Source organism: Poromitra crassiceps (assembly GCF_964638095.1).
Source record: "Poromitra crassiceps genome assembly, chromosome: 27".
Lineage (NCBI taxonomy): Eukaryota > Metazoa > Chordata > Actinopteri > Beryciformes > Melamphaidae > Poromitra > Poromitra crassiceps.
Genome location: NC_139650.1, coordinates 15,713,643 through 15,738,432, shown reverse-complemented (window position 1 = coordinate 15,738,432; position 24,790 = coordinate 15,713,643). Strand labels below are relative to the sequence as shown.

The 24,790-nt window shown below is 49.4% G+C and overlaps 2 protein-coding genes and 1 pseudogene across 3 annotated transcripts in view; 2 read left to right on the top strand and 1 right to left on the bottom strand.

Moving 5' to 3' along the window:
* grip2b (glutamate receptor interacting protein 2b) overlaps positions 1-18,435 on the top strand; it is a gene marked incomplete at both ends in the record, with an annotated part of 174,312 nt that extends 155,877 nt beyond the window's left edge. The window contains 6 exons of the mRNA XM_083661630.1: positions 886-1,042; positions 3,395-3,506; positions 6,598-6,793; positions 7,262-7,539; positions 12,720-12,866; positions 18,295-18,435. Coding sequence (XP_083517756.1) covers positions 886-1,042; positions 3,395-3,506; positions 6,598-6,793; positions 7,262-7,539; positions 12,720-12,866; positions 18,295-18,435 — 1,031 coding nt within the window. The remainder of the gene's footprint in view (positions 1-885; positions 1,043-3,394; positions 3,507-6,597; positions 6,794-7,261; positions 7,540-12,719; positions 12,867-18,294) is intronic.
* A 3,619-nt stretch (positions 18,436-22,054) lies between these two features.
* On the bottom strand, positions 22,055-22,711 carry LOC310799016 (ras-related protein Rab-5A pseudogene; annotated as a pseudogene). Its single transcript has one exon. The product of its transcript is annotated as a ras-related protein Rab-5A pseudogene (transcript).
* Positions 22,712-23,108: 397 nt separating this feature from the next.
* Positions 23,109-23,972, top strand: cUnh19orf67 (chromosome Un C19orf67 homolog; the record flags this gene model as incomplete). Its single annotated transcript, XM_083661629.1, has 1 exon — positions 23,109-23,972. The coding sequence occupies one exon, from the start codon at positions 23,109-23,111 to the stop codon at positions 23,970-23,972; it is 864 nt and encodes a 287-aa protein (XP_083517755.1).
* Positions 23,973-24,790: the final 818 nt, after the last annotated feature.

Here is a 24,790-nt window from a genome sequence, read left to right as displayed (position 1 = left end):
TGTGAGACAGTACGCTCAGCGTCCAGATGGCTTTACATAGTACAGTGACTGTATGGGAGGAGCTCATAGGACCCCACTTGTAACAAACCCAAATATCCCTTTAAATAGTGGTCCATGGTCTAATTTGTGTCAGTTTAGGGTCCTTGAAATGAAAAGGTTTGACAACCACTGGTTTAAAGAATACTGATGAATCTAGCCTCAAAACCATAATATTGTTGTTAGGAAAGGTCTCAAGATGATTCATAACTTCAGTAGTAACCCAGACTCTTCTTTTACTCTCTCCATTTTGTAAGAACATTATTGTTATTTGTTTGTTCAAATGGCGGCTACTTTAATATTTTTTTGAGTTATTCTGCAACCACTGAGTCAGATCCACTGAATCAGATCCACTGAATCAGATCCACTGAATCAGATCCACTTTAGATCACAGATCCACTGAATCAGATCCACTGAATCAGATCCACTGAATCAGATCCACTGAATCAGATCCACTTTAGATCACAGATCCACTGAATCAGATCCACTGAATCAGATCCACTGAATCAGATCCACTTTAGATCACTGATCCACTGAATCAGATCCACTGAATCAGATCCACTGAATCAGATCCACTGAATCAGATCCACTTTAGATCACAGATCCACTGAGTCAGATCCACTGTACATCTGGTGTCAATTTGCACATTTCCACATTTTAGAGGAAATGAATTACCTGAAATTGAGGATCCCGTCTTTAAAAGTGTTATTTAAAGACTTTAAAAAAAAAGGCTTAAAATGAGATATTCACTTTTTTCAAGGGACCTACTCTTACAAAATTGAAGCTGGTACATAATTCATGCAAATTCCTGTAAATTTTAGATAGCAGTTTCCCCCACTCCTGTTGCAGGAACCTACAGCCACCAGGGGGCAGGGATCGCCCTCCACCCCCACGAGTGGCGCAGCGCCAAGCAGCAGCGCGGCACCACACCCCCGCCTGGACGTGGGAAGAACTACCCCTTCAGCGACGGGGGCTTCAGCGAGGACGACTGGGACAAACCGCCAGGGTGAGGACACCATTTTCACTGAAGCTAAATTCAGATTACACGATAATAGGTATTCAATTATTATTTCTCCTATACACATATTTATGACAGTCACTCTACATCACACTTATTATAATGAAATAGCATTTAACTTGCAACAACGTCAAAGTCAAATTCCTTGTATGTCTATACTTGAGGGGGAGTGAGGGGGAGAGCCATCAATGTGTTTCAGCCGATGACATCACAGGGGCAAGTCTGACATCACTTAATCCTGATCCAGAGGCAGCAGAGACAGTCTGACATCACCGATGACCTCACAGGGGGAACTCTGACATCATCGCCGGTGACGTTGCCGCAGTGACGTCATCGTTGGTGTGAGTCTGACATCACCGATGACCTCACAGGGGGAACTCTGACATCATCGCCGATGACGTTGCTGCAGTGACGTCATCGTTGGGTCGCTGGCCCAAATCCGGTCCATGGGCGTTCCCAGGCATGGTCTCACCAGTCGGCCTGAGAGGGCCTTTCCTCCAGCCTTTTCTACAACTCCATTGAATGGTGGCGCTCCTCATGAGGTGAGAGGAGGGCATCTGTAAAGGCTAGGATAGACAATCCCAAGATCCAATTTCCGGTGGTTAACACATTAAGTGCCAGAGACGGACTAATTCGTCTTACATAATCCAGCGCTTAAGTGCCAAGGACGGACTAACTCGTCTTACATAAAGATTTTTTTTTTTTGACAGTGGGACATCAATCAACCGCTTTTACATCTTCGAGATCACTATTGGAGCAAGATAATGTGTATAATCTATTTTACCGACCCACTAAGTGTTGACAGTGCTCCCCCAGACGACCGAAATCAAAGAAAAAACTGCCGCGGGACCAAGCCGTTCAAGGAAATGCCGTGGCGATTTTACAGTAACAGACTTGTCTTGCCTGAGAGCGGCCGCGCACCGGCAGCAGCACACAGAGAGCGGAGAGCGATTTGCAAAATAGATCATAGGTGAAACACACTTTGAAACACCTCAGAAAGGCCAGAATCAACATCTGCCCATCGCCCACGCATTCCCCGGCCCATCTTGACTCGCACAAGGAGCGTCTGCACGCAGGCAAGCAGGCAGGCAGGCACACAGGCAGGCAGCAGCAAAAGCGCTTCTGACACGCCCGCTGTACAGCGGAGGGAGGAGGGAGGAGGGAGGAGGGAGGAGGGAGGAGGGAGTTTGAATGAGAGGGGTGTTTCCTGTTGTTATGGAGGAAATTACTGTTCAAAACTATTGTTTAGAATGTCTGACGGTCTTACTGATGCCAAAAATGAATGGTTAAAGTGACTGTTTCACAAAAAGCCATTTATCTCTGAATAAATTTCCAGACGCTGAAACCATGCTGTACTCAACGGCTAATATCTACATAACTACTAACTCTGCAAACTAACTCTTTTAGACAGAGAAAGCACACATTCTATTAGTTATTTTTAGATGATTGGTGTTCATGAATTCTTAACAGAAAAGAATCCTCGGCTGTCTCTAAAATGAGCCAGAATCGTCAAAAACACCCCTGGCACAACTTACCTACAGGAATGAAAACATGGCTGGCATTCAATGTGTTAATTGAGATCGGTCCATTACTTTGCCTTACTTTGACTCGGCAATGATGAATCATTTGACAGTAAGATCTGGCCTTCAACTTGGCGTCTTACGGCAACGACTCGCAGCTGGTGCTTCCCAGCTTGGCCTGGCTTTTGACTTGCGGGCACTAATAATTTGACTATACTTTTCTGGCCCTCGATCTTTAGCGACTTACAGCGACTTGCGGCTGGCGCTTCCCAACTCGGCCTGGCCTTCGACCTTGGTGCGTTAATGTCTTAACTTGGCGCCTCCCAACTTGACCCCAACTGGGCTTTTATTTGGAATTATGTACAGGAAGTGAAATGTGTTCGCTCTGAGTGAGCAAGGTTGTGGTGTTATTCTTGAATAAAACAAGACAACAACATTTGGGGGTATTTGGAGCTATTTTCTCTTCCTGTGAATCAATGAGAAACACTGCAGAAAGCTAAGCAAAGTATAGCACAGAGAGTACAACCACAAACAGTACAATAAGGCTGACATCTGAACATACAAGCAGACAAGTAAGTAGCATAGTTAGCAGCTGTAATTACCACTTGTGGCAGCAGAGGGCGCTGTTGCTGTTGCTCAGCAGAAAGTTACATGTTGGGGCTTTAACATGTTATTTTAAACTGCCAATGGGTTTGAGATACATGTCATTTCACAATGCAGTTTGTTTCATTTCATTGATTTGTGTGCAACTGTGTGTGTGCGCCTGTGCGTGTGTGTGTGTATGTGCATGTGTTTGTGTGCGTGTGGGTGTGTGTACCAGGTTTGGTAACCAGCAACCAGATGGTGTGTTGGATCCAGACGACAGTTTCTGGTGTCAGGCTCTGGGTGATCTGGAGACCTGCGGCCAATCAGAACTACTCAGAGAGATAGAGGTCAGTTCGCAAATATCAGACGTGTTTTTAGTATGCTAGGTTTATTGAGCTATAGCTAGATACTCTGGTCTGCCCCGGATGTGCTTCCAACTCGCGCTGTTGAGTAAAAACCGGAATTCTCCTTTAATGGAGGCTGGAACGAAAGATAGCATTTGAAAAGGGGGTGTTACAAAGAAGAGGGGGTGTTACAGAGAAGAGGAGGTGTTACAGAGAAGAGGGGGTGTTACAGAGAAGAGGGGGTGTTACAGAGAAGAGGGGGTGTTACAGAGAAGAGGGGGTGTTACAGAGAAGAAGAGGTGTTACAGAGAAGAAGGGGTGTTACAGAGAAGAGGGGATGTTGTAGAGAAGAGGGGGTGTTACAGAGAAGAGGGGGTGTTACAGAGAAGAGGGGGTGTTACAGAGAAGAGGGGGTGTTACAGAGAAGAAGAGGTGTTACAGAGAAGAGGGGGTGTTACAGAGAAGAGGGGATGTTACAGAGAAGAGGGGGTGTTACAGAGAAGAGGGGATGTTACAGAGAAGAGGGGGTGTTACAGAGAAGAAGAGGTGTTACAGAGAAGAGGGGGTGTTACAGAGAAGAGGGGATGTTACAGAGAAGAAGAGGGGATGTTACAGAGAAGAGGGGGTGTTACAGAGAAGAGGGGGTGTTACAGAGAAGAGGGGATGTTACAGAGAAGAGGGGATGTTACAGAGAAGAAGAGGGGATGTTACAGAGAAGAGGGGGTGTTACAGAGAAGAGGGGATGTTACAGAGAAGAGGGGGTGTTACAGAGAAGAAGAGGTGTTACAGAGAAGAAGAGGGGATGTTACAGAGAAGAGGGGGTGTTACAGAGAAGAAGAGGGGATGTTACAGAGAAGAGGGGATGTTACAGAGAAGAGGGGGTGTTACAGAGAAGAGGGGATGTTGCAGAGAAGAGGGGGTGTTACAGAGAAGAAGAGGTGTTACAGAGAAGAGGGGGTGTTACAGAGAAGAGGGGATGTTACAGAGAAGAGGGGGTGTTACAGAGAAGAGGGGATGTTACAGAGAAGAGGGGATGTTACAGAGAAGAAGAGGGGATGTTACAGAGAAGAGGGGGTGTTACAGAGAAGAGGGGATGTTACAGAGAAGAGGGGGTGTTACAGAGAAGAAGAGGTGTTACAGAGAAGAAGAGGGGATGTTACAGAGAAGAGGGGGTGTTACAGAGAAGAAGAGAAGATGTTACAGAGAAGAGGGGATGTTACAGAGAAGAGGGGGTGTTACAGAGAAGAGGGGATGTTGCAGAGAAGAGGGGGTGTTACAGAGAAGAAGAGGTGTTACAGAGAAGAGGGGGTGTTACAGAGAAGAGGGGGTGTTACAGAGAAGAGGGGATGTTACAGAGAAGAGGGGGTGTTACAGAGAAGAAGAGGTGTTACAGAGAAGAGGGGGTGTTACAGAGAAGAGGGGATGTTACAGAGAAGAAGAGGTGTTACAGAGAAGAGGGGGTGTTACAGAGAAGAGGGGATGTTGCAGAGAAGAGGGGGTGTTACAGAGAAGAAGAGGGGATGTTACAGAGAAGAGGGGGTGTTACAGAGAAGAGGGGGTGTTACAGAGAAGAGGGGATGTTGCAGAGAAGAGGGGGTGTTACAGAGAAGAGGGGGTGTTGCAGAGAAGAGGGGCAGTTACAGAGAAGAGGGGATGTTACAGAGAAGAGGGGGTGTTACAGAGAAGAAGAGGTGTTACAGAGAAGAGGGGGTGTTACAGAGAAGAAGAGGTGTTACAGAGAAGAGGGGGTGTTACAGAGAAGAGGGGATGTTACAGAGAAGAAGAGGTGTTACAGAGAAGAGGGGGTGTTACAGAGAAGAGGGGGTGTTACAGAGAAGAGGGGATGTTACAGAGAAGAGGGGGTGTTACAGAGAAGAGGAGGTGTTACAGAGAAGAAGAGGGGATGTTACAGAGAAGAGGGGGTGTTACAGAGAAGAGGGGATGTTACAGAGAAGAAGAGGTGTTACAGAGAAGAGGGGGTGTTACAGAGAAGAAGAGGTGTTACAGAGAAGAGGGGGTGTTACAGAGAAGAAGAGGTGTTACAGAGAAGAGGGGATGTTACAGAGAAGAAGAGGTGTTACAGAGAAGAGGGGATGTTACAGAGAAGAGGGGGTGTTACAGAGAAGAGGGGGTGTTACAGAGAAGAGGGGATGTTACAGAGAAGAAGAGGTGTTACAGAGAAGAGGGGGTGTTACAGAGAAGAGGGGGTGTTACAGAGAAGAGGGGATGTTGCAGAGAAGAGGGGGTGTTACAGAGAAGAAGAGGGGATGTTACAGAGAAGAAGAGGGGATGTTACAGAGAAGAGGGGGTGTTACAGAGAAGAGGGGGTGTTACAGAGAAGAGGGGATGTTGCAGAGAAGAGGGGGTGTTGCAGAGAAGAGGGGGTGTTACAGAGAAGAGGGGATGTTACAGAGAAGAGGGGGTGTTACAGAGAAGAAGAGGTGTTACAGAGAAGAGGGGGTGTTACAGAGAAGAAGAGGTGTTACAGAGAAGAGGGGGTGTTACAGAGAAGAGGGGATGTTACAGAGAAGAAGAGGTGTTACAGAGAAGAGGGGGTGTTACAGAGAAGAGGGGGTGTTGCAGAGAAGAGGGGGTGTTACAGAGAAGAGGGGGTGTTACAGAGAAGAAGAGGTGTTACAGAGAAGAGGGGATGTTACAGAGAAGAAGAGGTGTTACAGAGAAGAGGGGATGTTACAGAGAAGAGGGGATGTTACAGAGAAGAGGTTGTGTTACAGAGAAGAAGAGGTGTTACAGAGAAGAGGGGGTGTTACAGAGAAGAGGGGATGTTACAGAGAAGAGGTTGTGTTACAGCGAAGAAGAGGTGTTACAGGGAAGAGGGGGTGTTACAGAGAAGAGGGGGTGTTGCAGAGAAGAGGGGGTGTTGCAGAGAAGAGGGGGTGTTACAGGGAAGAGGGGGTGTTACAGAGAAGAGGGGGTTCTGCAGTGATCTTTGTTGTTTGATTACTGCTTGCTCGTATAGGCTTTCTATGGGCATTAGCATTAGCCAAGGATCTGAATTATGGCAGCGTGTGTGTGTGTGTGTGTGTGTGTGTGTGTGTGCGTGCGTGCGTGCGTGCGTGTGCGTGTCCATTAGGCGTCCATTATGACAGGTACAGCCATCAGTCTGGGTGTAGACGGAGTCAGCAAGCCTCCTATTGAGCCCATACTGAGCCACAGCAAGATGAGCCCGCTACGGAAGAACTGTCTCCTCCACCAGGGGGCCCACCTCCACCAGGGGGCCCACCTGCACGAGGAGGCTCACCTCCATCAGGACGCCCAACTCCACCAAGGTAATTCAGTGGTAGATTTTACAAAACAGAAACAAGGCTGGTGGTTACTCTGCCAGATAATGTTATAATTGATAATTCATTGATTGTTATAACTGATCAAGATGTAAACTGTCCCTCTAAATGAGTTAACATAGAGTTGGCCATCTGACGATACACGAAAGAAGAAGAAGAAGAAGTTAACAATGTAAACATGTAAATCTGTGTAATTAATGTGTTATATTACCAGGGAGAAAAGCAGACTGAAAATGTCATCCAGAATTCTGTTACATTAAAAATTTTGAGGGTGCCATTTTATTACATTTTGACAAAATATGTCATTGTGTCATCAGTCTGTCCTCAAGTAAAATGACTGAAACAGGAAGATTATTTAATCCTCCTCTTTACTTTACAGCCAGTGTTTTCTACTCGCTGCTTCATGAATACTGTCGCACAGCTAATTCTGAAACCAAACACTTCCATTCCACCCAGAGGCCCACCTGCACGAGGCCCACCTCCACCACAAGGCCCATCTCCTGGAGGATGCCCACCTGCACCACAGGGTCCACCTGCGCCAGGAGGCCCGATCCCCTCTCATGCACCAGAATTTCCGGTCCCCTCTCCTGCACCAGGAGGCCCGGTCCCCTCTCCTGCACCAGGAACCCAAGCCCAAGGCGTGGCTACGCGTGTCCGAGCGGACGTGGGAGTCTCGCCGGATCAAAGAGGAGATGCAGGAGATCCTGTCGCCAACGCCGCTGGAGCTGCACAAGGTGAGCCGGTCCCACCACAGCTTCTGTCGGCTTTAAGAAAAGAATGAGGCTAGGATCAAGGTTACATATGAGCCACATTCAGACTGTGTACATTGAATCAGGTCCAGACATTCACTGGAGTTGTCCTTTCATACAACAGGCACTTTTTCGTGCCATTTGTTTTCACACACAAGGAAATCCTCTGTGTGGTCAGACAGGCAGACTGTGTGGTCAGACAGGCAGACTGTGTGGTCAGACAGGCAGACTGTGTGGTCAGACAGGCAGACTGTGTGGTCAGACAGGCAGACTGTGTGGTTAGACAGGCAGACTGTGTGGTCAGACAGACAGACTGTGTGGTCAGACAGGCAGACTGTGTGGACAGACAGGCAGACTGTGTGGTCAGACAGGCAGACTGTGTGGTCAGACAGACAGACTGTGTGGTCAGACAGGCAGACTGTGTGGTCAGACAGGCAGACTGTGTGGTCAGACAGGCAGACTGTGTGGTCAGACAGGCAGACTGTGTGGTCAGACAGGCAGACTGTGGTCAGACAGGCAGACTGTGTGGTTAGACAGGCAGACTGTGTGGTCAGACAGACAGACTGTGTGGTCAGACAGGCAGACTGCGTGGACAGACAGGCAGACTGTGTGGTTAGACAGACAGACTGTGTGGTCAGACAGACAGACTGTGTGGTCAGACAGGCAGACTGTGTGGTCAGACAGGCAGACTGTGTGGTCAGACAGGCAGACTGTGTGGTCAGACAGACAGACTGTGTGGTCAGACAGGCAGACTGTGTGGTCAGACAGACAGACTGTGTGGTCAGACAGGCAGACTGTGTGGACAGACAGGCAGACTGTGTGGTCAGACAGGCAGACTGTGTGGTCAGACAGACTGTGTGGTCAGACAGGCAGACTGTGTGGTCAGACAGGCAGACTGTGTGGTCAGACAGGCAGACTGTGTGGTCAGACAGGCAGACTGTGTGGTCAGACAGGCAGACTGTGTGGACAGACAGGCAGACTGTGTGGTTAGACAGGCAGACTGTGTGGTCAGACAGGCAGACTGTGTGGTCAGACAGGCAGACTGTATGGTCAGACAGACAGACTGTGTGGTCAGACAGGCAGACTGTGTGGTCAGACAGGCAGACTGTGTGGTCAGACAGGCAGACTGTGTGGTCAGACAGGCAGACTGTGTGGTCAGACAGACAGACTGTGTGGTCAGACAGGCAGACTGTGTGGTCAGACAGGCAGACTGTGGTCAGACAGGCAGACTGTGTGGTCAGACAGGCAGACTGTGTGGTCAGACAGGCAGACTGTGTGGTCAGACAGGCAGACTGTGTGGTCAGACAGACAGACTGTGTGGTCAGACAGGCAGACTGTGTGGTCAGACAGGCAGACTGTGTGGTCAGACAGGCAGACTGTGTGGTCAGACAGGCAGACTGTGTGGTCAGACAGGCAGACTGTGTGGACAGACAGGCAGACTGTGTGGTTAGACAGGCATGGTCAGACAGGCAGACTGTGTGGTTAGACAGGCAGACTGTGTGGTCAGACAGGCAGACTGTGTGGTCAGACAGACAGACTGTGTGGTCAGACAGGCAGACTGTATGGTCAGACAGGCAGACTTTATGGTTAGACAGACTGTGTGGTCAGACAGGCAGACTGTGTGGTCAGACAGACAGACTGTGTGGACAGACAGGCAGACTGTGTGGTCAGACAGGCAGACTGTGTGGTCAGACAGGCAGACTGTGTGGTCAGACAGGCAGACTGTGTGGTCAGACAGGCAGACTGTGTGGTCAGACAGGCAGACTGTGTGGTCAGACAGGCAGACTGTGTGGTCAGACAGACAGACTGTGTGGTCAGACAGGCAGACTGTGTGGTCAGACAGGCAGACTGTGTGGTTAGACAGACTGTGTGGTCAGACAGGCAGACTGTGTGGTCAGACCGGCAGACTGGGAGGAAAATAAAGCACATTGTACTTGTTTACTCAGCAATTTGGTTTTCTCTTCCAAATAATCCAGCCATGTAACTATCCATTCATGAAATGAAATCACACGGGGAGATTAATGGTTTGTAAAAGTGCCATATTTTGTCATTTTTAAGATATTTCATGTGTACAGTAGAGAGCTGCAAACCCGAGGGTACCCTCGCGGGCCCCTCGGGCCTGCCTAAACGGGCCCGGGCCGGGCTCGTTTTTTATTTTATTTTTATTAATAGGTCCGGGCCGGGCCGGGGTCGGGCCGTTTTTCAATAATTAAATAAAATAACTCGCTTGATTTTACACAGCAGAGCAGTCACACAAAGAGGAGGAGCGCACACTGCACAGACACTCGCCTAGCCACAGCCACACACACACAGACACACACACCCTCACCGTGACGTTAGTCTGCCACTCCGTCAGCGTAAAAAACAACAACAAAACAAGCCGCGTGTCCGTGTCCGTGTCGTGAGAGAGAAATAAGATCGATGGACATAAAACAAAGTTTGCGAGGGGAGAGTTAAACAGTCCCCACTGCAGTAGGGAAAGCTCATTTCAACCTGTTCAAAATGAACCCATCTACCATACATTGTGAGGACACTAATGTGACGTTATTCAATGCAGCTATAAACGGTAAGTCTGCTGTTTTAATTTCGATATGCTTGAGTGACATAATGTTTCAGTTTGTGGGCATTGTTGCTGTTGGCAATTAAACGATCTAACGTTCTCTTTCTCGAGACAATATGTGTGGATTTTGATAGGCCACGGTAGCATGTGTGAGAGGGGGAGAGAGAGACAGAGAGAAAGCTGCAGTGTTTGTCTTTAGGCAACACAGTCTAGCAACGAGTTCAGCGGCGCGGCAGCATGCACAGAGAGGGAGAGAGAGATGTGTCGTCATATCGTGATATTGATGTCGGGCCTCGCAACGGGCTCGGGCCAATTAATTTCATGACTCATCCGGGCCGGGTCGGGCACGGGCCTGCATGTCACGGGCCGGGGAGGGCTCGGGCCGAAATTTCAGGCCCGCGCAGCTCTCTAGTGTACAGTACCTGGTTTTGCCCTGGTCTGTTGATTAGTCACAGTGTTCGCCAGTGTATTTTGTTGACAAATAACCTTATTTTGGTCCTAAAAATAAGCTGTTCCTCAGATATCGCGTTAATGGACATCGGACGGACGGACGGACAACCCGAATCCATAATGCCTCCGGCCTGTCTATCACTGGCGGAGGTATAAAAGAATGCAGCAACAACCAAAGCCGACCTCAATCCTGGTTGCTGCCACCTGCAGGTCACAGTGATAAAGGACCAGAGACGCACTCCTGGTTGCTCATAACGGATCCAGAGCTCACTCCTGGTAGCTGAACCCTGCAGGTCACAGTACTAAAGGATCCAGAGCTCACGCCTGGTTGCTGCCCCCTGCAGGTCACAGTGATAAAGGATCAGAGAGCTCACTCCTGGTTGCTGCCCCCTGCAGGTCACAGTGATAAAGGATCACACAGCTCACTCCTGGTTGCTGCCCCCTGCAGGTCACAGTGATAAAGGATCACACAGCTCACTCCTGGTTGCTGCCCCCTGCAGGTCACAGTGATAAAGGATCAGAGAGCTCACTCCTGGTTGCTGCCCCCTGCAGGTCACAGTACTAAAGGATCACACAGCTCACTCCTGGTTGCTGCCCCCTGCAGGTCACAGTGATAAAGGATCCAGAGCTCACGCCTGGTTGCTGCCCCCTGCAGGTCACAGTGATAAAGGATCAGAGAGCTCACTCCTGGTTGCTGCCCCCTGCAGGTCACAGTGATAAAGGATCAGAGAGCTCACTCCTGGTTGCTGCCCCCTGCAGGTCACAGTACTAAAGGATCACACAGCTCACTCCTGGTTGCTGCCCCCTGCACGTCACAGTGATAAAGGATCCAGAAAGCTCACTCCTGGTTGCTGCCCCCTGCAGGTCACAGTGATAAAGGATCAGAGAGCTCACTCCTGGTTGCTGCCCCCTGCAGGTCACAGTGATAAAGGATCACACAGCTCACTCCTGGTAGCTGCCCCCTGCAGGTCACAGTGATAAAGGATCAGAGAGCTCACTCCTGGTTGCTGCCCCCTGCAGGTCACAGTGATAAAGGATCACACAGCTCACTCCTGGTAGCTGAACCCTGCAGGTCACAGTGATAAATCAGAGAGCTCACTCCTGGTAGCTGCCCCCTGCAGGTCACAGTGATAAAGGATCAGAGAGCTCACTTCTGTTTGCTGCCCCCTGCAGGTCACAGTGATAAAGGATCAGAGAGCTCACTTCTGTTTGCTCCTCCTGCAGGTCACAGTGATAAAGGATCAGAGAGCTCACTCCTGGTTGCTGCCCCCTGCAGGTCACAGTGATAAAGGATCAGAGAGCTCACTCCTGGTTGCTGCCCCCTGCAGGTCACAGTGATAAAGGATCAGAGAGCTCACTCCTGGGAGCTGAACCCTGCAGGTCACAGTGATAAAGGATCAGAGAGCTCACTCCTGGTTGCTGCCCCCTGCAGGTCACAGTGATAAAGGATCACACAGCTCACTCCTGGTTGCTCCTCCTGCAGGTCACAGTGATAAAGGATCACACAGCTCACTCCTGGTTGCTGCCCCCTGCAGGTCACAGTGATAAAGGATCAGAGAGCTCACTCCTGGTTGCTGCCCCCTGCAGGTCACAGTGATAAAGGATCAGAGAGCTCACTCCTGGTTGCTCCTCCTGCAGGTCACAGTGATAAAGGATCAGAGAGCTCACTCCTGGTTGCTGCCCCCTGCAGGTCACAGTGATAAAGGATCAGAGAGCTCACTCCTGGGAGCTGAACCCTGCAGGTCACAGTGATAAAGGATCAGAGAGCTCACTCCTGGTTGCTGCCCCCTGCAGGTCACAGTGATAAAGGATCCAGAGCTCACGCCTGGTTGCTGCCCCCTGCAGGTCACAGTGATAAAGGATCAGAGAGCTCACTCCTGGTTGCTGCCCCCTGCAGGTCACAGTGATAAAGGATCAGAGAGCTCACTCCTGGTTGCTGCCCCCTGCAGGTCACAGTGATAAAGGATCAGAGAGCTCACTCCTGGTTGCTGCCCCCTGCAGGTCACAGTGATAAAGGATCAGAGAGCTCACTTCTGTTTGCTCCTCCTGCAGGTCACAGTGATAAAGGTTCAGAGAGCTCACTCCTGGTTGCTGCCCCCTGCAGGTCACAGTGATAAAGGATCAGAGAGCTCACTTCTGTTTGCTCCTCCTGCAGGTCACAGTGATAAAGGATCCTGAGAGTGATGACTTTGGCTTCAGTGTATCGGACGGCTTCCTGGAGAAAGGAGTTTACGTCAACATGATCCGGACAGACGGGCCCGCCCAGCGAGCCGGACTCAAACCCTACGACCGCATCTTGCAGGTACCCAACTTGCACTTCTCAATGGAAATGTCGATGGATATTTAAATGTTTGTATCCAAAGTCCACTTAAGACAATTGGTCTCAATAGACGTACGCAATCCCGGCATGCAACAGTTGAAATCAAAACGTCATTTTGGCAGGAAAACAGCGGGAGGTTTAAAACACTGCCAGCAGCTAGTTTCTTCGCTTTACAGTAAGTGACACATAATGACAAACAAATAAAAAAACAGAACAGAGAGAAGAGAGATTGTATGAGTGCATACAATGTATGCCAACATATGACAGGATATTGGAATCAGAGTCTTCTGCAGGATGAGGCATTTGTTGAAAAAACTAAAACTCTCATTCATGTTTTTTTACATAACTGGTACAGCAAATCCCTCATCAGTTTGGCAAGCATTCAGAGGACATGCAATTGCATTCCTCTCTCTAACTCTCTTTCTCTCTCTCTCCCTCCCTCTCTCTTCCTAACTTCCTAGACAAATAGGCTTTTTTATTTAGTGTAAACGCGTTTTAATTTAATTTCGTTGCCTCGATTCGCTTTGTAAATACCTAGTGTATATAACAGTGTTTTTAAATAGTGTACATAGTAGCGTCTTCGCACTTTTCTTTGCAAGAAACTACACAGACGGCTGTTCGCTGCAGCCGTCCGCTCCCCACAATGGAGGAGAACAAAGACGCTGACACCAGCGTCGGGCAAAAATACAACAGGGACGCGCTGATCCAATTCAGGAACACACGGATTTATCCCAACAGTAACTGGCGAGCTCCCGACCTCACGGAATTTCCTGAACTTATAAAATACCAACGGAAAAGAGGTAGGAGAGGTGGCATACTCGCCCGCCTAAGAAGGCGCGCCAACAAGCCCCCGTTACCCAGCGTCTTACTGGCAAATGTCCAATCTTTGGAGAATAAGCTTTGTGAATTAAGAGCGCGAGCACAATTCCAAAAAGACATAGCGCGATGTAACGTTTTATGTCTGACTGAAACCTGGCTCACCCCTGATACAACGGATCACTCTATCACTCTACCAGGATTCAATGTATTCAGAGCAGACAGAGATGAACGATCCGGGAAAATGAAAGGCGGAGGCGTCTGTCTAATGATTATTATACAACAGGTAGTTCCGGCCGAGCAATTTGATTGGACAAGAGGGATCCTACGAGTGCCTATATTTCACGATAATGCACTGGCGCTTCACTGTGTGTAGATCACTCCGCTTCACAGCTGCCCTAATCAACAAAATGCTTCACAGCTGTAGAGTAGACAGTAGTAAAGTAGACAGCCTGCATTTAATTAGGCTGATTAGGCTACATTTTCAGCAAAGCAGAAAGCTGAGGGGACTATTTTTGTTGGCGGAGGAATAAATACAGAAATCATCTATTTTCTCAGCTTTTTGTCATTTTTTTAATCAGCTTTGTTTAATAGAACTGTTGTATAAAAGCAATATCACACTCGAGGTCGTGCATTGTTGTCTAATATTGGCACTGCTGTGATTATCTACGGCACTCGGCCTGCGGCCTCGTGCCTGCGACCGAATCACAGCAGTGCCAATATTAGCCAACAATGCACTCCCTCTCGTGTGATATTGCTTAAACGAAAACTGGTGTGTAAACATCACAGACATTGGGAAACACTGCTCAGCAGATCTTGAATATGTAATGGTACAATGCGTGCCGTTCTGGAGTCCGAGGGAATTCACGACAGTCACCATCATGGGTGTATACGTTCCTCCACAAGCGAACGTGACTGTCGCACTGAAAGAGCTGCAACGCGCCATCAGTGCACAGGAGACAAAACAACCCGAAATGTAACACACTGGACAAATGTTACTCAAACATCCGACATGGCTACAAAGCCGTCCCTCGCCCCCCTTTCGGCAAATCGGACCACGCCTCCATTCTACTAGTACCCAGGTACCAACAAAAACTAAAAAGACAACCCCCAGCATTCCGAACCGCCCACTGCTGGTCAGACCAATCAGACGACATCCTGAGGGACTGCTTTGACCAAGTGGTGTGGGAGGAGTTCAAAGCTGCAGGAGACCTGGGCGAGTATGCAGATACAGTGTCATGCTTCATAAAGAAGTGTACCGACGACATAGTCCCCACAAAAAGAGTCAAAATAATGCCGAACCAAAAGCCTTGGGTCAACAGCGACGTCAGGGCTGCCCTTCACGCCAGGACCACCGCCTTCAGCTCTGGCACAACTGACCAATACAAGCAGGCACAATATGCCCTCCGGACCGCTATAAAAATAGCACGGAGAGATTATGGAAGGCAGCTGGAGTCAAAACTGGACACTAACAACCCCAGACACCTGTGGAGAGGGCTCCATGCTGCCACAGACTTCAAAGAGGTGAAACGACAGAACCCCGGCACGTCACCCACCCTACCGGACGAACTCAACGCGTTCTACGCTAGGTTCGACCCCTCTGCCAGAGCGCCTCCCCTCCTCCCCCCCCCCCCCCCCTCTCCCACCCCTCTCCCCCTCTCCTCCCCCCCATCACCCCCCCCTCCCTCCTCCCCCCCACCACCCCTCCTCCTCCCCTCACCACCCCCCCTCCTCTCCTCCCCCCCCACCTCTCCCCCCCCCCATCACCCCTCTCCTCCTCTCCTCCCCCCCCTGCCACCTCTCCCCCCCCATCACCCCTCCCCCTCTCCACCCCCCCACCACCCCTCCTCCTCTCCCCTCCCCACTTCCTCCCCCCCACCCCTCAGCACCCCCACCCCCCCCCCATTCCCACCTAACCACCAACCCCCCCCACCCTCCACCCCCCACAGACCGCCCCCTCACCATCACTGAGGATGAAGTGTGCCGGTCGTTCCTGCGTATCAACCCACGCAAGGCGGCCGGCCCGGACGGCATCCCCGGGCGGGTCCTCAAGGCCTGCGCCCACCAGCTGGCAGCCGTGTACACAGACATCTTCAACCAGTCCCTCTCCCTCCGACGAGTTCCCTCCTGCTTCAAGGCAGCAACAATCATCCCCATTCCCAAACAGCAAAAAGTGACCAGCCTCAATGACTGGCGCCCTATAGCCCTCACGCCAATAGCCAGCAAGTGCCTTGAAAAGCTGGTCATATCAAAGATCCGCCCCACACTCCCCCCGGACCACGACCCGCTACAGTTTGCATACCGCCCCAACAGGAGCACAGCGGATGCAGTGGCACACGTGCTCCACACCGCCCTGTCCCACCTGGAGGGGAAGGACACCTATGTAAGAATGCTGTTCGTGGACTACAGCTCAGCATTCAACACCATAGTACCCTCCAGGCTGGTAAGCAAACTCAGGGACCTGGGACTAAACACAGCGATGTGCGACTGGATCCTGGACTTCCTGACACACCGCCGCCAGGTGGTGAGGGTGGGCAACCTCACCTCCTCCCCGCTGACCATCAGCATAGGAGCGCCCCAGGGGTGCGTCTCCAGCCCCTTCTGGTACGACCTCTACACCCACGACTGCGTGGCGACTCAAACTTCAAACACCATCGTGAAGTTTGCAGACGACACAGCAGTCGTCGGGCTGATCTCGGGGGGCGACGAGACGGCCTACAGAGAGGAGGTGAGGGTCCTGGAACAATGGTGCCAGGACAACCACCTCTCTCTGAACGTCTCCAAGACCAAGGAGATCATTGTGGACTACAGGAGAGGGGGGGGCACACACCCCCCAATCACCATCAACGGCACAGTGGTGGAAAGGGTGGACAGCTTCAAGTACCTGGGAGTCAACATCCACCAGGACCTGACCTGGGCCGGCCACACCGCCACTGTTGTCAAAAAGGCCCAACAGCGAATACACGGACTCAGGCGCCTGAAGAAGTTTGGGCTAAGGAAAGAAATCCTCAGGGACTTCTACAGAGGCACCATTGAAAGCCTGCTGACTGGCTGCTTCACCACCTGGTACGGGAACTGTACCACCATGGACCGCAGGGCGCTACGGAGGGTGAGGCGCGCGGTCCAGCACGTAACAGGAGACGAGTTGCCAGATCTGCACGAACTGTATAACCAGCGGTGCCTCAGGAGGTCCCTGAAGATCATCAAAGACACAAACCATCCCCACAACAGCCTGTTCTCCCTGCTACCCTCAGGGAGGAGATACAGGGTTCCAAAAGCACGCACAAATCGCTTGAGGAACAGTTTCTTCCCGCAGGCCACGAGACTCCTTAACATACACAAATAGTGTAGTAGTCGTACCGTACCGTACTGCAGCTGCTACCATTATGTATGCCTAATGTTTAATTGTATGTCTAACAAGGTACATGCTATTTGCACCTGTATGTCAATTACGTCGAATTTAAAATGTCTGAACACGTCTAACGTATGCACAATGCCTAATGTTTAATTGTATGTTTAATAAGGTACATGCTATTTGCACTGTATGTCAAATACGTCGAATTATAATGTCCGAACACGTCTAACGTATGCACATGACATGTGCACCTATGTGCAATGAATATGCCACTGACTTGTCTTATCGCTATTCTGCCTCATTGCCTATTGCTGCTTAGTATTGCTTATTGATGCCTATTTCTTATTGCCTATTGCTCATTGCTTGTTGCCTATTTGTACTATGTCGTAAACGGAGTCCACAGCACAAGAATTTCACACGTGATACTTGTACCATGGAGTGACAATAAAAATCTTGAATCTTGAATCTCTAACTCTTTCTCTCTCTCTCCCTCCCTCCCTCTCTCTAACTCTCTTTCTCTCTCTCTCCCTCCCTCCCTCTCTCTAACTCTCTTTCTCTCTCTCTCTCTCTCTCTCTCTCTCTCCCTCCCTCTCTCTAACTCTCTTTCTCTCTCTCTCTCCCTCCCTCTCTCTCTCTAACTCTCTTTCTCTCTCTCCCTCCCTCTCTCTCTCTAACTCTCTCTCTCTCTCTCCCTCCCTCTCTCTAACTCTCTTTCTCTCTCTCTCCCTCCCTCCCTCTCTCTAACTCTCTTTCTCTCTCTCTCCCTCCCTCCCTCTCTCTAACTCTCTTTCTCTCTCTCTCCCTCCCTCCCTCTCTCTAACTCTCTCCCTCCCTCCCTCCCTCTCTCCCTCCCTCCCTCTCTCTAACTCTCTTTCTCTCTCTCTCCCTCCCTCCCTCTCTCTAACTCTCTTTCTCTCTCCCTCCCTCCCTCCCTCCCTCTCTCTAACTCTCTTTCTCTCTCTCTCCCTCCCTCCCTCTCTAACTCTTTCTCTCTCTCTCCCTCCCTCCCTCCCTCTCTCTAACTCTCTTTCTCTCTCCCTCCCTCCCTCCCTCTCTCTAACTCTCTTTCTCTCTCTCTCCCTCCCTCCCTCTCTCTAACTCTCTTTCTCTCTCCCTCCCTCCCTCCCTCCCTCCCTCTCTCTAACTCTCTCTCTCTCTCCCTCCCTCCCTCTCTAACTCTCTTTCTCTCTCCCTCCCTCCCTCCCTCTCTCTCTCTCTCTCTCTCTGTCTCTCTCTCAGGTGAACCATGTGAGGACGAGGGACTTTGACTGCTGCCTGGCAGTGCCTCTGATCACAGAGGCCGGAGACAGGCTGGAGCTCGTCCTCAGCCGAAACCCACTGGACAATAACAACACTATAGAGCACCAGTTAGACCTGTAACACACACACACGCGCGTATGCTCGCTCGCACACACACATACACACTCACTCACTCTGACACATGCACTAGCACGCACACACACGTGCACACGCGCACACACACACACACACCACACACACACACACACAGATACAGGTAGGCCCACACACAACCACATGCGCACGCACACACACACACACACACACACACAGATACACACACACACACACACACACACACAGATACAGGTAGGCCCACACACAACCACATGCGCACGCACACACACACACACACACACACACACACACAGATACAGATACACAACAATATTTCATCTCGTGGTGAGTACCCAAGTCACAACATGTACATAGAGCTATTTGGCACTGTTAGAAATGTGTTTTTGGTGACTTTTAACGGCTGTACCGTTTTGTCCAATACTAACTAACTGGACAACTGTAGCTCACAGTATACTGTATGGACGGTAAAGGTATTGTGTATGTTGGTTATGTATGGGCGATATGGCAAATGGGTGAAACTCCCAAAAGGTTGGCGTATCCCTTTAAAGCCCCATTCAGCAACTTTCCAAGTTTTGCTATTGGAGAAACTGCGCCCTCTGTGTGCAATAGTATCGATATCGATATCGCCGTTCAAAGTCAACAAAACACAGCGCCAGAAAGCTCTATGTACATGTTGTGACATCGGGTACTCACCACGTGATGAAATAATACTGTAATCCATAGTTACGTGAAACGTCATTTTCGTATAAAATCCGCACCGAGTTACTTCCTTGTTTTCATGAAGACAGCGCTTCCGCTGTACAGCGCATGCGCGCATCTTGCCTCCGGGACGCTGGCACAAAAGTGCTTAGTCCCAGGAGAGGCCTTTGGAGGGCGCTGTGTGACCAATAGAGGTGACATTCTCCCTGTCCCTTTTACTATTAAGGTGAAAAAGTGACTGATTGGGGCTTTAAGGAAATAAATGGCTCCAGCGACTTGCTGGGCCCAACATGAGATCTGACACTGTCTCCTTTCCTCTCATCTCATCTCTACAATATAAACTCATGTTACTGTATGCTTGGCTCATCTCTACAATATAAACTCATGTTACTGTATGCTTGGCTCATCTCTACAATATAAACTCATGTTACTGTATGCTTGGCTCATCTCTACAATATAAACTCATGTTACTGTATGCTTGGCTCATCTCTACAATATAAACTCATGTTACTGTATATATAAACTGCTTGGCGTTGTATCTTATTTGAATGGAAAGCCTGTTCATTTCCTTTCACAATGCTGTCTCACTTGTAAGGATTGTGCATTTGTAGGATGAGCAGCACAGTTGATTATGTGAAACAGTGTCTTCTCCTGTTGGTCTTCACTCTGTTGTTTTGACTTGTTTGTTTGGGCGATTGGATGATTGAACTCTGTATCAGTAACAATGAACAAACAAGACATGTTGGCAATTTTACACTTCATGCATTGAACACAGTCCAGAGCGTCAGTAGCGAGTGGAAGAACCATAGGCAGACACACCAATCAATGCAACAATCAGCATAGCCTTGTCCAGTTCATCTGTCATCCCACCCCAGCAGGCTGGTGACCAGAATGAGGAGGTGCCAGGCTGTTGTGTCAGGAGTAGAGATGTAACGGTATGAAAATTTCACATCACGATTATCGTGACCAAAATTGTTTATTTTTTTAGATTTTTTAAAATAATTATTTTAAATGAAAATGAAATGAAAATTCATTTTAAACTTAATACTAGCTTTAAACTGTAGTTTTAACTTCTTCTAACTTAATATCAGTTTCACGTTTTAATGCCGATCTAACTCTGACTGTATATGTATATTGATATTGATGGCATATATTGATACATATTGATGTATATTGATTTTAATGTACATACACACACACTTAAGCACATTGTGTATATGATATTTTTCACTAGTAATATTGATTCTTTTTTGTGTTGACTTGATCACTGTATGGCATGCAGGCACCAAGACAAATTCCTCATATGTAACTTGCATATTGTGGCAATAAAGTGATTCTGATTCTGATTTTTTCACGTTTATCGTATTATCACGGTATTCGTAAAAAATTGCTGAAAATGTGAGAGACTCACTGAAATCATTTTACAACGTTTTACATGGAAAACTCAGACCCAAAAAGGATTGATACACTCACTGAAATTATTTCTCCAAGGCTGCACGTCTGCATCTGGGAGACAGTTGCAACTTTGGTTGATGATGGACAGTATTTACCAAGTTTTTCAAAGCACTGTAATCATGGTAACACGGTAATCACGGTACCACGGTTTTAATGATAATGAAAATTTGAAACGGTACGTTTATCGTAAGGAATTTGATCACGGTTATGATTAAAACCGGTTATCGTTACATCCCTAATCAGGAGGTGCCAGGCTGTTGTGTCTGCACTGAATAATATTCAGATGCGCTGCTCATCCCTTAATGCAGGATCCACATGCAGAGGTTTGGGAGGGGGGGGGCTGGGGAAGGGGGGGTGCCCAAGCACCTGCCCTTGATCCTTGATGTCCAAGTGCCCTTTTTGTCTGTGGAGCGATGACTGTCTTTCAGACGATGTAGCTAGAGTGAAGATACTGATATATGAAACTAGGAGACGTAAGGGAATCCATTGGTACCAACCATGGCACGCTAGGAAGCAGGCTAAACATTACCCTCCAAATTTAGGATAGTCAGACTTAGCCTGGGTAAACCCAGCCTTCAACGTGACGTCACAGGCTATGCCTGTAGTGTAAGTTTCTGATAGCACGTGGAGGCTGGGTTTACCCAGGCTAAGTCAGACTTGTGAGGGGAAAATGGACATGGCCATTTTCAAAGGGGTCCTTTGTCCTCTCACCTCAAGATATGTGAATGAGAATGGCTTCTATGGTATAGCTCGTATCCCCACGAGTCTCCCTTTTATAGACATCCCCACTTTATGCTAATGCCATCCTTTTTTTCTTTCTTTTTGGGGTGCAAAAACCATGCCGTTTTTTTTTTGCATGCAGTGAATGTGTTATTTCCAATAAACATAAAACAAATCACAAAATTTGGAACTGCACTCCATCAGGTCCCCCTAAGCATACACCCCAAGTTTGAAGTCGATCAGAGGGGTTTTACAGAATGTATGGAAACAGTGGATGGATAAATCCAAAAGGATTGCAACATAAAGGATGCCAACTGCTATAAAACACCACAGAAGAAGCAGAAGAAGTCAATTGGACAAAGGGTTCTCGTAATAAACTGTTTTTGTGTGTTTGCCAGTAGGTGGTGCTATGCCGAGTCTCTGTGTGTGTGTGGGGGGGTGGGGGGGGGGGTGTTACAGGTGTAACTGTGCGATAGCGCACAGTTGCACGATGGCACCTAGATGGGTGGGCGGAGTCTGTCTGTCAGTCACGATTTTGGGAGCCTGCGAAGCGAGCGATTTCCATAACTGCAGCCATGGCGCATCATCTCCAGAATCTCCACCCTAGGAATTGAGTGGGCGCAGTGCACGAGATTCCTAGTTTTATAAAGTTTCTTTTCTTTTTCTTTTTGGTCTTGTAGTTACATGCAACCATATTTTTGACAATTCTAGAAAAACAAACAAAACTATAAGACTAACGTTCCTCACATTAGATACTGCAGCAGGGACCCTTGGTTGGCTGGGTGGTTTCCGTTAGGTCCACTCCCCGGTTCCGCCCGATGCTGGCTGCTGCAGTCTGGGGCTCGCTCTTCATTAGTCTCTTGGAAATAGCCATAAATATCTGGTCCACATTCAGAGACGTCTTGGCTGACGTCTCCATGAACAGTAAACTGTTGTCATCTGCATAAGACTGAGCATCCTGGAAGTTGACAGCTCTTTTGTTGGCAAGGTCGGCCTTGTTGCCTGAGAGAGCGATGACTACCGGTATATTGGGGCTAGCTTGTCTCTGCAGCTCCTTCACCCAGTTCTTTGCCCGTGCAAAGGACTCCTTGTTTGTAATGTCGTAGCCAACGATGGCGGCCTGAGCTTCTCTGTAATACAGCGGTGCCAAACTGCGGTAACGTTCCTGTCCTGAAGTGTCCCAGATCTCAAACTTCACTGTTGTGTCATCTAGACACACTGTCTGGGTGAGAAAGGCGGCTCCTATTGTGCTCTCCTGGAACTCGTGGAAGTGGCCTTTGACGAAGCGGAGTACTAAGCTGGACTTGCCCGCGGCAGACTCTCCCAGCAGCACCAGTTTAAACGGACAAATCTTGTTCCCAGCATTGATCCCATTGGGTCTCGTAGCTCCTCCCTGATTGACCATGACCTAGTCAGACGATGTTTTGAACTTTAAATACCACCAGCAGTATTTTCACAGATGACCTGGGACACTGGTGGTGTTTGCTGCTATAATAGGGCGGCGTTCCGGCAGTGATGATGTCATAAGTGATGATGTCACCAGGTGTGTTGTCACCAGTGATGTCACTCGAGCAATAATTCCAATCTTATACTACTATAATATGGCATCAGTGATGTCACTCGAGCACTGAGGTCCAGGTTGGGGTGCGGTTGAGCTCAAACTCACCAGAACAAATCCCAGATTTATTGGAGGCGAGGACACTGTGCAAGACCTGGAGGAACCTCTGGCGGGGCTGTATGGTGGTGCCCTGTCTGTGGCGCCCCTGTGCGGCCAGCCGGAGCACTGCAGCTCTGTGCGGCTCATGGATGAGAGCCTGCAGGCCGTCCAGCTGCAGCTGAGCAAGCTGATACGCAAGACGGACGACCTGGACAGCCACCTGCTGGATGGCCTCGACCATCCAGAGAACAAAGGCTTTGCTGCTGTGGTGCCAACGTTCCTGCACAGCTGCCAGCCTTACTTCACCTACCTGGAGTCCACAGCACGGAGCAGTGCACAGCAGAACATCCCTCTGCCCTGCTACATCCGCTCCAGGCTGCTGGACTTCTCTAAACAGCTGTGTGACAGGTTGGAACACCTGGTGCTAACCTACGCCAGCTACAACCTCCTCAGTCTGGATGAAAGTCAGCCTGACGGTATGTCACATTTCTACATCGACCAGTTTCGGATTGGCGAACTGAGGCTGACTGCCTTCCGCTACTGCAAGCCCACGCCATACCTGGCCCGGCGCAACACCAACCTGCTGAAACGCATGCGCTGGAACGTGGCGAGACTCAGGGACGACCAGCGGCAGCCGGAGGGAGAGACATCGGAGAGAGAGACGGAGACAATTGAGTATTACTTCCTGTGTTGCGAGGATGTTGAGGCGAAGGCCGATGGGAACACGGTGAGGATGTGGTCCATCGGTCAGTGGGCCCAGGTGAACCCCGCCATTGACGACATCTATGACTGGATCCTGTGTGAGGTTCCCCAAGCCAAGTATGTCAAGCTGTTGTGTCTGGGCAGCCAGGAGCCGTCCACCTGTGCTGCTACAGACCAGCTGCTGGGGCTGCTCCTGGGCCAGCACACAGCAGAGAACACCTGTGCTGCTACAGACCAGCTGCTGGGGCTGCTCCTGGGCCAGCACACAGCAGAGAACAACCACAGCACCACTCCACACTGCACTTAAAGCCCGCCTCCAGTATATTTTGACATTTTTTATATTTCATGTTTCTGAGTCCTGACAGACCATGTTGATTAGCCACACTGTTCACCACATACTTTTGTGCTCAAAGTAAAATTTTAAAAAAAGGGGGGGGGGGGGGGGGGGCTGTTGCTAAAATGGAATCATGGTAGTGAGACATCATGTCAAATAGATTCTGACTGCAGGGCAACCTGGCATGTTAACTAGCTAGCTAGCTAGCTGTTAGCTATGTTAGCTAAGCCCGTTACCTGCTTCATGTGACGACACTCGTGCATGAGGAAAATCACAAAACAAGAAGCACAGCACACTGGGCAGCAGCAGCAAAACAAGCGAAAGGTGGTTTTCTGAAGAGAAAGCAGAAAGAAGAGAGGGAGAAAGAGACAGCAAAGCTTCAAAAATATATGCACTTTTTTTTCAAAAGGAAAGATGAGCTAGCAGCTAGCAGCAGCAGCGCTACTAGCGCCGCTAGTACTAGTAGCAGCGAGCAGGAGCCATTGTCGGCCGCGGGTAGCACCTGCAGGCCGCTATCCAGTGACAGTGACACTGAGCCGCACCAGCCTGCACGGGGACGGGGGACCTAATCTCCTGACAGTGACACGGATCATAGCACCTGCAGCAGCCGCCATCCAGGATCACTGGGAGGGAGAAGACAGGAGGCGGAGGAGCAACACAACTCCTGTCATTCCGTCACGGGGTGTTTAAGGAAAAATATTTCTAAAGTGAAAACAATCCCAGAACTAACCAACATGCTGTTTGTAGTAGACAACAACAGCATTACTGCAAACTTTGGCGAAGTCTGTAGC